Genomic DNA, 13,669 nt, shown 5'->3' with positions numbered 1-13,669 from the left:
GCAGACCACACCGGAGGAATGAGGTGTTAAGCAATTTTCTATTAATGACTAAGAATAATTAGAAAAGTGCAGGGCTAACGGAGTTGCAACGTTAGTTTTTTTTGTTGAATTAATGTTAATAACATTAACTCGTGAATGCTTTGGGAAAGCAACAACAAAGATGACCATGGTAAAGTTAGTTTGAAGTTCGATATTCAACAGATATTCGGACGCCCAGTATTGTGTTATTTTAACCAGTGTTTAGCACCGCTACGACCGGCCGCTTAGCCAATGCTTTTGGCTGCCTAAACAACGCATATGTTTAGGGATCATCAACAAACTACACATTTCAAAAGTCAATAGCTTTTCAACAACATGAACTAGGACCGTCAAAATAATGTTAAACTGTTGAAGACATATGCATTCATGCTGCACAGCCTTTATTTTGTTCATTTTCATCTCAGGTTATAATTTTTTTTCAAAATAAATGTTCAAACTTCAATAGAGTTTTGGTCATGGAACCATAACTATAATCCACAAATTAATTTCAGAGTGTTCACTGACTATGCATACATGTTGCACAGCCTTTAGTTTTTTAATTTTTATCTCACACAGTTCTGCCACGGGGTGCCACACCTCAAAATCTCCTGCCACCCTCTTGCCACCCATTAATATTTTTCTAGATTGGCCCCTGAATAAATAGGCTTTAATCATGGCTGATATCATGACCTTAGTCCCTGTAGACCCCAAAAAACTCAGGTTAGCATCTGCAACAAACACCCGATACAAACAGCACCATACGGAATCTGTTGGATATGTTTGAGCTTTTTCATGAATAAGCCTTCAACCTCCCTCCGGCATGTTACTTATCACCGTGTGTTAGCGCCGGCATGCTAACAAGGTTTGAAACCGCACAATGAGACATGGAAAGAAACTATGTTTATAGACATTACACATACACATTTATACACATTTAACTGAAGGGACAATTGAAATGAAGGGAATGTTTTCCTCAGGTACAGGGGAAGGGACGACTAGGAGAAAGGTTAGCCCAGCCCCGTGGTGCTAGGTGAGACAGGGATTTGCCAGCACTGGTTTATTGCTGGTTGACATTTCAAAGGTTAACCCGCTAAAAAGAGATTCAACATCAAAAACACATATAAACAGGCCTTAGGCTGAGTGACCGTTTAGTTGTATGTGGGTGTTTCTTTGTGTGTATGTATGTTTATGCTTCCCCATTTTATCAATAACTATTTGTGCAGGTCAAACACTTACATTGGCAGACTTGGCTCCCCCATACTTGGCTCTCATCTTTGGCTCTTTGATGGTTGCCAGGTTGGTGCCAGTGATGGTCAAAAGAGTTCCACCACTGGAAGAGAGGAAATTAGCCACAACCTAATTACAAAACTGATCACGGATGAACAGCTCAGTAATGATATGACACCTGCAAAATGGGCCCATTTGTGTGATATCTTACAGGGTTACGAAAGATCTCCTCAGAAAATGCACCAGATAAAACATACGTTAACATATCTCCTTATTCCAAGGAAAAAACTACCCTTCAGTCAAAGCGCGAATGTTAATGCTACTCTCGCCGTAGAATTTGATACCAATTCATTTTGCTCATTCTCAGGTAATGATAGAAATACAAGGGCCCCTGCTTGAATGTTAAAAGCTCATTTTGGCTTCAGGGGAGTGTCAAATGTAATTTTTATCCCTGAAATACCTTGCAAAAAGTAATTTCCCTCTTCACTTCCTTTTTAATGTCAATGTAGTTGGTCTACAGAAACGTCTGCTGTATATCACCTTGACATCGTTCTGTGGTGTTATTAAGTTATCACTGATACGTAGCGAGGAAACGTATCTCCCTTGCCAATTAATTTGTGGACTAATTGTATTTATTTTTTTTAACAGACAAAGGGACAGACCAGCCAGGCAAAACATCTAGAGATTTGGTGCTATTTCAAAGGGACCAGATGGAGCATGTATCTAGGGAGAAGGGTCTATGCCAACCCCAGGCCTTGTCTGAAGTTCTGGATGGTGTATTTGGGATGTTGAGGTGGTGCGCTAGAAGAAAGATGGAGTGCAAGTCAATGGAACAGCAGTTTGAAGTAGAAGGGGAAACAAACTGTGTGTGTGTGGATAGCACTGCATGATTGTAGAAAAAGAACAAAGATTTGGTCTGAAGTGATACTTTAAACTGCATAATATGAGCTCTCTATGCTGCACTGTGGATGTTTACAAGGAAGCTTTAAGTGTCTTATCAAGATTCAGGATGTAGGCAGATATTGGTGTTTGAAACCATGTATGAAATAAGGTCACTAATGGGTGCACAAACAAAAGTACAGCTTTCAACTGGCCTAGAGTAGCACTTTCTCCGAGACTAGTGAGCCACCAGACAGAAGGGCAGCAATTAGGCTAAAACGTAGGGTGAGTTCAGGTAATGTGGGACATCAGGTAAAGTGGGACAGTTATGCATTTTGATGATTTAATATGTGCAAAACCGACATCCAATCACCAGAGCTGATCTTGACTCATAAATACAACACTTCTAGTCACTACGCAGTGGTTTTTATTTGTCTGACATCATCTGAGTATGCGTGATCTGGCTTGACAGGAGGTCTGTACAGAAAAAACGCATCGAAAGTTCAGCGGCATATGACATTCTATTTCTCAATGATAAGGCTGGCAAAGGAATTTAAATTAAGTTACAATGTGTACTATTGCAGCTTAATGAAGGGTTTTAACCACTGATGGAAACACACACAAAAATGTGTAAAATAATGCTTTGTTAGCAGAAAAAAAAACGTTTTATGTGACTGTCCCACATTACCTGATCATGTCAGGTAATGTGGGACAGCATTTTTCAGGTAAAGTGGGACATCTAGTAATGCTGTGTTTATGCTATAAAAGTAATTTAATTTGACATTTCTCAAATGTTTAATACCAATGCATCTTGTAAGCGTGACCGCTAACACTAGTCCAACAAAATGCTAACGCAGCGGGACTAGCTAGCTAGCACATAGACTGCAGATCACTAAGGTTTACATCAGTTACACTTTATGCCTATTGTATAAGTCAACCCCCACAACTAAATGAATCTTGCCACACCCTTGCACCTAGCATTGTTGTATATCTATTTATTATTATATTAGCAGACTAGGCTGACAGACGATGACTGTCCCACTTTACCAGACAAGCTGTCCCACATTACCTGAAAATGCTGCCTGAGTGAGAGAGGGGGTCATGTTATGTTTGAAATTGTGTAGCTTCTATAATATTGTGTATTCCCATTTCATTCCAACATGAAAATGTTCCTAAGCCTTAAAACGATTTACAGAAACACCACTGGGGCGAGTTAACAGTTATTTTGTAAGTCTATTGGAGCCTCAACCAAAAAGTGTCCCACATTACCTGAAATCACCCTAATTGTTACACAATAAAAATAAACAATTGATCGGAAGTTTCCAGAAAAAATAATACTTGAGTAAAGGCCCCGTCTCACCATAACGTTCTGGTCAACGTTCTAATCGTTTAATTTCGAGCGTTCTAGGGCGAGGTGGACACATCTGGCGTGTGACTAACGCGTGACTTGCGTGGGACTGACGCATGACTAGCGTGGGACTGACGCATGACTAGCGTGTGACTGACGCATGAAGAGCGTGTGACAGCGACCAAGTAAGAAATCCCTGAAAACTATTAGCGTGTGATAACGTGTCACTGGCGCGCGACGAACGATTAGTCTACATTAGACAAGCGTGTTGAGCGTGTGACTGAGTTGTTCACTGCAAAGCAAAAGATGAGTAACAACCATCAACAACTGACTAACGATAGCCAAATGCGTGCAACGTTAGTCAAACGTTCCACAAATGTTTTTCAGCGTTATCCAGCGCTCAAAATTAAATGTTGAAAAACACTGGTCTCCATGAGAACTTTTGTGCATGTTCAAAACTTTTTTGGGGGGACCACCGTTCTCCGCCGATTACCAGCGTCACCAGCGTCCAACGCTCTTCTGGGGCTATACCAGCGACCACGGATGATTACCAACGTTTTCTCTAACGTCATAGAACGTTGACCAGAACATTATGGTGTGACGGGGCCTTAAGGAGGCTTTAAGTGAACATTTACGGTACTCCAGTTTCTAGGTCATGCTAGTGAGTCCATTAGTATCTCAATCCATTTCCTGCTCTGTACACAACTTGGTGTTTGCTTCCTTGCTCTGTACATTATAGCTTCCAGCCTTGTGCTCCATTTAATTTGAATAAGCTAAACAATATTTACAGGCATATCTACCATATCTACAGCACACAAGGCCGTAGCCATGGAGTCAACATTTATTTATTTTTTATTATAATTTCGGACTGCGTGCGTGGTTGCCTGTCGTAGCGTAGCACATTTACATTTCTATATCAAAATATTGGGGAGGACATTTTGACCAGATTTGAATATTGGGGGGAATGTGTCCCCCCCAATATGTATTATGATTACGGCCTTGACAGCACACACAATAAACGGTAACAAATGTTTTTGGAAATATAATGACTGTCAAGCAGGGGCATTTTAAGAGAAACCTAGACAGATGTGAACTTACATTTTTTTTTTTACTGAGGGATGTGAAGTAACTTGCATAGCACAGGTCTGCCCTTGAAGATTGCCCCCTCCCTTTTATACACATAAATATCTAAAATAGAAGTAGCACACCTCTTATTATTACTATTCAATTGATTTGAGCAGGAGGGAAGTCAACAGTGTCATTAAGCAGGCAGCAAGGCTAAGATACTCCAAAGACTGGGATTCGTAACTGGTCTCGATGGTCATGAACATGTATTTAAGGCCAGCAGGCAATTCGGCTTCCAGGCGCAGTCTTCGTGCCATCATGTGTCTTCCTACCTGGCGATGCTCCAGTCAGGTTCAATCTTGAGGATGGTGGGGTCGTCTGTGTAGTTGAACTTGACCTCGGGGTTACGCAGCTCGGCGGCATTGATGTCAACCATGACCGGGGTGTTGCCTGTGGTCTGGCCTGCAGGCGTCACACACACTATCTCCCTGGCGGTCCGTCTGAAAGATAAGAGGGTTGGTGTGCGATATCAGTGATTCGAGGAGCATGTCATGCACACACATAAAACACAACCACACACACAGGAGTGCACCTATCCACAAACTGACACGCATACAGAAACACACACACTATGTTTAAAACGTGCCAGGATCTTTCTGGGCCAGCCAACTATGGTTTCATCAGCCCATATTACAGAGGGCTGCTTCAAAGACCTGCTCCCTCCCACTCTCTCCATCTCTCTTTGACGGATTTGGAGAGGCAGAGCACGCCGGTCATCACTGTGATGCAACTCCCCGCACATACACTCAGCCAGATGTGTGGTGCTGTGAAGGTTTCTGCTGCCGGCAAAAAAACTTTCCACTTTTCTACGGCTCCTTAGATCATCGCTCTTTTGAGGAAATGTGTTTTTTGTTGATGGCAGAGCAGAGACAGCAAAGACTGGCTGATTTATATCATATCTATGTGTGTGAGTTTTCACATATACATGCGTGTATGTATATGTGAACATTTGTAAGTACATGTTTGTTGCATGGACAGATGAATAGGCCTGCGTTTGTGTCAGCAAGTACACAGAGAGATTGCACGTTGACATATTTGCTGTGATATTACAGACACTCAATTCACTCTGCGTATATCTAGACAATACACAATGCGTGTACACTACTTTGCACATAAATTAGTTGTCTGTGGTGAAAATAAAGCTTTGGGAGAGACTTAAGAGGGATGGGAATAGAGGGAGGGATGGGAATAGAGGGAGGGATGGAGAGGCCGAGGGATGGATGGAGACAAACATTCTATTGATACACCTGCATCTCTGGAGGAACTAAGTGGAAGGCAAACATTAACCAGGGATAGTTGTATCTTTATTTTTTTTTGCCCAGCGTGTCCCTGTTGTCTCATAAGAAGCTATGTTGATGCCCAGTCTTTCAGTGGGCCTTCGCTAAAAAGGTGTGCACAGAGAAGCGAGACGGGGGAAAAAGAGAAAAAAAAAGAAAAACTAGCAGAGGTTTTTGGCATTCCGCTGTCACGTTGCCACGGAAACAATTCTCACAGCACTCGGGTGGCGCTCATTCCTACTGCATGCCGTATATATTTTGACAAGGTTGTTGTCCACCACCACAAAGAATACAAAGAGAATAGGAGACAGAGGGAGAAAGAGAGAAATTGAGGTAAAGAGAGAACAAGAGAAAGAGAGAGAGAAATAGAAGTAGGGACCAAAAGAGAAAAAGAAAGAAAAGTGGTTGCAGAGGGAGATAAGGGGATGAATGACTTGGGTAAGCTTTGATTAAAGCGGTGGCCTGCCTGAATGCTAAGACAAAAAAATCTGTGGGATGTTTCTCCTACACTGTGAGGTACGGAGATAAACATGTCCATGGTGACCGCTGTGAGAGACTGCTGCCAGCGGGTACGCCAGGCTGGTAAAGAAGAGGTCCTTTGTTTGCCATGGGTACATCTCAATAATCAAACGTAGCACCCTTTTTTTGAGGCTTTTCCATTGATAAACAAAAAAATGCCTGACAAAAGATTCTGCTTAAGGGCTGTGATCACGGGTTGTGTGAACAATCTGTGCACCTAAAGAACGCAGAGGGATCTTAGCTCGCCATGCAGCGGTGCCACACATCCGGTGACTCATACCGTACACATGCTGGGTGAATTCACACATGGCTTTTCAAACAAACCCGATTGTATGAAACCTTGACTTGACTAGTTCAATTTGTAGGACAACCTGTACACTGGTACACTTCTAAATGGTTTTCTATTCACTGCTTTCACTCTCTATTCGGAGAACAAAATCCCTGAAAGGGGATATGTTATTTTTGGGGGGGGTGTTGACATATTCAAAGCAGTGAGTCATACCCACCGCTATCCAAGAGCACGTATTGACAATTGTGATGAGACCAAACAGCAAGGCTGGCAGTTCAATGATAGTCCAACATTCTTGCCCACTACATAAACCGATAATTGGCAGTATTGCAAATAATGTTTATGTAGTTTTACACTGAAATGTAGATATAACTTATTAAGAAACCAATAGATATCCAGTATATACCTGCAGAACCAATCAAATGATCTATATCTGTGTCCGGCTGTTTACGCCTATTATCCATATCCACAAAACAAAGACCCCCCCCCCCCCCCCCAAAAAGGAGCAATGCTTAAAATCGACAAATAAAATGTCACCTCTTACCTCTCAAAGTGGCAAGGGTGGAGTCCTATCTTGACCATCACAGCACTTCCTGCGTTGAGGTGGCTCCCCTCAATGGTGATCCTGGTGCCCCCGGAGAGGGGGCCGTTGGAGGGCTGCACGCGCATGAAATATGGAGACTGAGGAGAGACCCAGACAAGACAGAACAAGTAAGTTTGCTTTTTGTCATGTTGTATTCAGGCAATAATGATGTAGTCAGATACATATAAAGATTTAGGCAAACTTAAGATGAAGATACATATATATATAGTTTTATGGAAGGCAATACATTTGTTGTGGTATGGGTGAGATGGATGCAGTGCCATAATCAGGAACCTTAGCTAGCACAGACCCTCAAACGGACAAATATAGACGTCCCAACATATAGACAGACACTTACCACAAATGTGAAAGCCTTCGGGGAGATGGCTTTGTAGTCCAGGTGTGTGCAGTCCTTCACACACACCTCAACATGGGCTTCCTGAACTCTGTAACCTGTTGCGTCATTCAGCTTACACACAATCCTGATGAAAGGGGAATAGAGGGAAAGAGAGAGGTACAGTTATACAGAAATTTAGGATAGCAGTCTTTTTTACAAAACAAGAAGGGAAGATAAGGGAGGAAAAAAATTAAGAGGATGGGGGCATTTCTAAAAGTCAAAACCACTAAATACTCGCTTGAAACACCTTTGACATTACTTATTATTAGGTTATTAGGAATCACTTGAGAGAGAGAGAAAAATAGAGAGAGGAAGCAATAGCGAAATGAGAAAAAGATTGAACAACGTGAGATGACATCGAAAACAACTGCACGCCCATAGCCAACCAAATTATCAGCCCTGTCCTTGCCCCAGACAATACTACTCCTGATAATCACCCCTTGCGCTGCCAGTCACAGTCACATAGCTGTACCCTAATGAGAGCATTTGTGTCCATATCCACTTCACCTGGAGTGCGAGGGAGTGGGCGGCTTGATCTTGTCCCTGCATAGGTGCATTAGTGGATATTATAAAACCATAAGCCTTGTACTTGGCCCTGGGCAGGCCAAATGAAAATCCATTTGAGGAGTGATTGACGATGAGGGGGAGTGTCAGCGGAGGTGGTGGGTAGCCCCCTAGGGGTGAGAGCACACTCGCGGAGAACAGACGGGAGCATGCGCGCACACTCAAGAACGCACATAGAGGAATGCACACGCACACCTCATGTTTCACTTGCCACAAACACACAGGACTGTTAATTAGCCAGAGAGAACAAATGACAGAGAGAGAGAGAGAGAGAAACAGAGAGAGAAACAGAGAGAGAGAAACAGAGAGAGAGAGCGCCACAGCATGAGCGAGGATAGAGCTGGGTTTAAGTGAGAGCGGCTGATGAATTGAACAAGCTCATATCTTACCCATCTATACGCTCGCCACGTCGATGAGTTATTAACTCGCCCCCTCGCCCCCCCCCACCTCTCATTTTTGTCCTCCCTGCAGGTGGCCACGGCACCGCTCTGTTCACTGAAGCAGAAACGGCGCTCACTTTTTGTTTACCTGGCTGTATATGAGCCATGACAAGGGAGGTTAGGAAATATCTGGAGATGCAATTGAACAAATGGAGCATTTCTAGCTAGCATCATTAGCACTAAGCTAACACAGTTTAACTGTATGAGGGAAAGAAGCTAGTGTGCGTGTACATTTAGGAAGAGATAGATTGAATCTCTGTCAGGTTTTGATGTGACTGCCAGTATCTGTATGAATATTACATTTGCTGCTACTTGAACGTGGGTATGTGCATGCACTGCTACAGTGCATACGCCTGTATTATACCCACACACCTGTCTCCATAAAGAAACAAGTGTATGTAAGTACATTTGACTGTGTGTGAGTACAAAGCCTAAGCTCCACCCAACTCCACCCTCTCAAAACCTGCTCAAACTGCTCTCTTAGAGACAAGAACGCACACCCTCCCCTGACCTACAACCCCACCTGTCAGTTAGGTGGTCTCTGGCCCGCCTCCTTCATTACAGCTGACAGCTGGGGGCGTGGACAGCCATGATGAGACCCACGACATCTGTAATCGCTACCTACAGCTTACACCACAGAAAGCATTCCATCGCACCATGGCAACAAGCGAGCTCAGATATGGGGTCGGCAGGGTCAAACGGCAGGAAGTGACGAGCAGTGTGGTTGAGAGGGAGATATTTGAAGATTTAAATATAGATTTAGATGAGATCATTCGTAGATACTGCAGCGCTTGGTGAGTGATTGACGTGGTTCTCCTTTCTATGAAAGCTAGACAGCAGTTTACTTTAACAAGCTGCAGTTGTCCAGGGAAGTTTGAAGCACCTTGGGCGGCGAGTTTGAACCATTTGCAGACTTTCTTTTCTTTTACTGACTACGCGGATTTTGGGTTACGCTGTTGGATAGAAGGTGTCAGTCTGGAGGTTTGGGAAGGATAAGAAGACAGTTTGGGGAGTGTCCGCAGTTGAGAAATATTTTTTTTTATATGTGTATGTGAAATTTAAATAGAAAAAGAGAGACTAAGAGAGAGAGAAACGGTAGAGAAAAAGAGACGGATACAGCAACAAAAAAAACATGATCAATGAGAAAGATGAAAGACAAGAAATCAGAAAGATACAGATTAGATGGAGCGAAACAAAGAGACAGACACAGTGAAGAGAAAGACACTCACTGCTCAGCACTTATGTACTGCTCCTCCACAGGATTGCAGGCGACCTTGCCGATGCGAACCCCCGTCTGGATGTCCTTGAACTGCAGGCCCAGGTTCTCTCCTGTGATGGTCAACATGGTACCTCCCTGTCTGGGCCCTGTCTCTGGGAACAGCTGTAGAGTGGAACAGAGAGAGACAGAGGAGAAGGGTGAGGAAAAAGCCACGCCACAGTGATTAAATAGAAGGGTCAGTGGTCAATTTCTTTGCAGCCTGAAGCGCTCGATAACTGTCATTGGGAATCTGAATATAACCCAGTTTGATCCTGAAAAACGAATTTAACAAAACAAATCCCCCCCCTGCCGCACCCCAATTTAAAATGATATTAGTGGGGTTCTTTTGCTGAACTTTCAATATTCATTACTGTGCCTAAAGGGGCACGTTAATGGACTCCCCACATCTGCCTCTGCCTGTCGCCTCCCCCCACCCCCAAGTTATCCGCCCCTTCTCTGCTAATCACGGTACCATTCATTTGGCCCAACCGTAGACAATGGCCCTGTCCTCATAATTCATCACTATCATGATTAAGGCCCCAGTTAATTGGATTAGTAATGGAGGGGAGGGAAGGGGGGAGGGAAGGGTCTGTTTTTCTCTGACCCCTCCCCTTGCCTTGTACGTGTGTAAGGTGGCTTTTTTGACCTCACCGTGTACGGTGAAATATGGACTGGGAGAAAAATTTCACATATTTCTCTGTCTTTTAAACACATGCACATGCACGTGCACACACACACACACACACACATGTACGCACGCACGTGCACACACACAGCTGCAGCTGCTTACTTCTCAATAACCTTATCAGCCCCCCACCAAGCAGATGAAGAATAATCACTGTTGCTCAGCCCCGGCCCCTTTCAAACACAAACACACAGGAAATATACCCATTCCGCTGCCCTTCTTGACCGCTCGTGTGTGCGTGAGAGAGACAGAAGAAGCGCGTGTGCCTGCGCACAGCAGGGTCATTCTAATGTAATTAGTGCCGAGGAACGGACTACCAGTCGGGGCGACAGGTGTGCCATGACCATGATGGCATTAAATCAAACACTGGTGACTGAGGCCTCGGAGTTGGCTGGTCGGTGCTAGAACGACATAATGCTAAAATGACAGGACATTTTCTTTAAGAGCCCGACAGCGGTTGTGGCCCGATCTGTCCCTTCTGCCCCCTCGCACACAAGAGAAACTGTTGCTTTGCAGTCAAGCAACAAAGTTCCTGAAGGCAGTCACATGCAGTTTGCCATAGCTGTGGTATGCCACACAAAGAAGTCAAAATGGATGCTCTGTCTGAGAAAAAAAGGATGTCTGAAGAAAAAAAAAAATGTCTTCTCTGTCTGAGGATTTTTTTTTTCTCCAAAGAACAACAGTGAGCACGGAAGAGGCGTCAAATGAAACACTCCTGCTGTTATCATCAAGCGCACTGCTGTCAGGAAACAAAGACTCAATGCTTTTGCGCACGTGCAAGAAATGAGACACTTTTAAATTGCAGTTTCAGCTTGGCACAATTCTGTCTTTGTGTGAATGTGTGTGTGTTTGTGTGTGTGTGTTTTAGTGTGCAGGGCCTATTGTGCTGGATCAGTGTGCAGGCAGTGTGTGTGGAGAGATACGATCTTGGTAACAACTGGAGAGGCTGATGCTGAGATGGAACACACTAGCCAGCTCTCTCTTATCAGTGATATGAAAGAGGGGGACTCACAACAGGGAAAGAAAGGCCACTCAGAGAATGGAGACGGAAAGACAGAGAGGGAGGAAGTGAGAGAAAGATAGAACAAGAGCAAGAAAAATATTGAGAACAAGAGAGCCCAAGAAAGCAAACAAGAGAAAGAATGAGCAAAAGAAAGAAAGAGCAAAAGAAATAGCTAAGAAAGAACAGATAAAAGGAAAGTAAGGGGGCAGGGGATCAGAGAGGGAGGAAGATGGGCGCCAACAATTGTGGATGTGTGAAGGATGGGCACAGAATCAAACTGGTGCTTACACACAGTCTTTAAATAATGCTGTTCGACAGTTGCAGTCAGGAATGCATTTTGAAATGTTAACGGAAAAAAACGAATAAATTCCATTAGAGCATTAGTAGAGAAAAACTCTGAATAAAAATGTAACACAATTTACTTGGTCTAACAGAAGCAAAAGTTCAATTCGTAGCTGTTGTAATTGGGACTGTTTTTCTGGGCCTGTACCACATTGGTGGATGGGGCAGTGCTGGAACAAGTGTCCAATCACTAGGGCCAGGTCAATACACCATCTAACAGAAGGGACATATTTTTTCCCCCTCTCCAAGCATCGGCAGTGGTAGGGAGAAAAAGGTGTAAGGAGAGGGAGAGAGAGGGAAAACATGGAGAAAGGAAGAGAAACATGGAGAGAGGGACTTAGGGAGAGTGGGACTTAGGGAGATGAAAAAATGAGAGAAAGACGAGAGAAAAGAGAGGGAGGAGATGGGTGGGAGAGAGAGCTAGAGAGAGAGAGAGAGAGAGAGACAGAGACACAGAGAGAGAGAGAGAGAGGGAGATAGAGAGAGAGAGAGAGGGAGAGAGAGATAGAGAGAGAGAGAGAGAGAGAGAGAGAGAGAGAGAGAGAGAGAGAGAGAGAGAGAGAGAGAGAGAGAGAGAGAGAAAGAAAGAGAGAGAGAGAAAGAGGAAGAGAGAGTGGGAGAGAAAGGGTCAAATAGGGAAAGAGAGATGGAGAGGGAGAAGTAGGGAGTGAGATTGAGAAAGAAGGAGACCGAGAGGGGGATGGTAGAGTGTGAGTGGAGGAGAAAGGTAGCGATTGACTGAGATTAAGGGAAAGCAATGGGGAGGCTTTGAGAGGAAGAGAGAGGCTTCTCTTAGTGTCTGCAGATGGAGGAGAGATGGAAAGAAAAGATAAATGGCAAAGCAAGGCAGGGAGAGTGGGGCTAACCCAGCCATGTTAAACAAAAAGCCAACATTTCAGCATAAAATGTGAGGCTGGGGCAGTGAAAATCAGACGTCTGTCTCTGCAGTAGTTCCAGCAGAGACCAATCAGGCACACATACACAAAAAACACACAGAGGCATTTTGCTCCCCCCCACGCAGCTCTGATGTTCATACAATCATATACACAGGCATGCACATACATACACACAATAACAATGTTTTAATTGGTTTCCAAGGGGTGGTCTTAATATTTCTATGTATCCCCTTGGCGGACTGGGCGGCTAGATGATGAATGATGGTGGCCGAGCAGAAGGCAAGGCCAACACTATGACAGTGGAGGCAGTGCACTGCAAGTGACACTAGGTGCATACTTCAGACAAACACACACACACAGTACTGTACGTGCTGAGCTAAAGTTGGGTGTGAGTCTGCGTGTATTTATTCCAAGGTTTAGCATGTGCTTGTGTGTTGACGGTATGTAGACGTATTTTATAGTGAATATAAGTCTCAGGGGAGAACGTTGTTTTCTTTTTGTTTTCCTTTTTAGAATGGGAGGCCAATTAATCTATAGTAGAATGTTAGTAGAATATGAAAATATTGCTGGCCATCTAAAAATACCACTTTCTCTCGGGACCAGGCATGAAAAACAACAAATTAACAAATACTTCTTCAGTGCCCGTCAGCGGTAGTTGCACCCTAGAGCAGTGCCCGTTAGAGGCAAATAATAGTGCAGTGCCTGTTGGTGGCTTGAGATCCATGGCTCAATCATTTAGTGCAGTGAAACATGGCAGTGATTGTGTTTAAACATGTGTAGGCCTTTACCAAACAGCAGCACATACATGTTCTTTGGTCC

At 43.9% G+C, this 13,669-nt stretch overlaps 1 protein-coding gene across 2 annotated transcripts in view; it reads right to left on the bottom strand.

Annotated features, from left to right (window-relative positions):
- The window catches only part of LOC124471181 (plexin-A1-like), a 164,110-nt gene that overhangs the window by 22,936 nt on the left and 127,505 nt on the right, over window positions 1-13,669 (bottom strand). For both annotated transcript variants that reach the window (XM_047025549.1, XM_047025550.1), the window contains exons 13-17: window positions 9,896-10,047; window positions 7,624-7,747; window positions 7,227-7,363; window positions 4,870-5,037; window positions 1,255-1,348 (exon numbers count right to left, since the gene is read on the bottom strand). In XM_047025549.1, coding sequence (XP_046881505.1) covers window positions 1,255-1,348; window positions 4,870-5,037; window positions 7,227-7,363; window positions 7,624-7,747; window positions 9,896-10,047 — 675 coding nt within the window. The remainder of the gene's footprint in view (window positions 1-1,254; window positions 1,349-4,869; window positions 5,038-7,226; window positions 7,364-7,623; window positions 7,748-9,895; window positions 10,048-13,669) is intronic.

This window comes from Hypomesus transpacificus, chromosome 9, assembly GCF_021917145.1.
Source record: "Hypomesus transpacificus isolate Combined female chromosome 9, fHypTra1, whole genome shotgun sequence".
Taxonomy (NCBI): Eukaryota; Metazoa; Chordata; class Actinopteri; order Osmeriformes; family Osmeridae; genus Hypomesus; species Hypomesus transpacificus.
The sequence above is the reverse complement of the archived record's forward strand: the minus strand, read 5'-3'. Positions and strand labels throughout refer to the sequence as shown.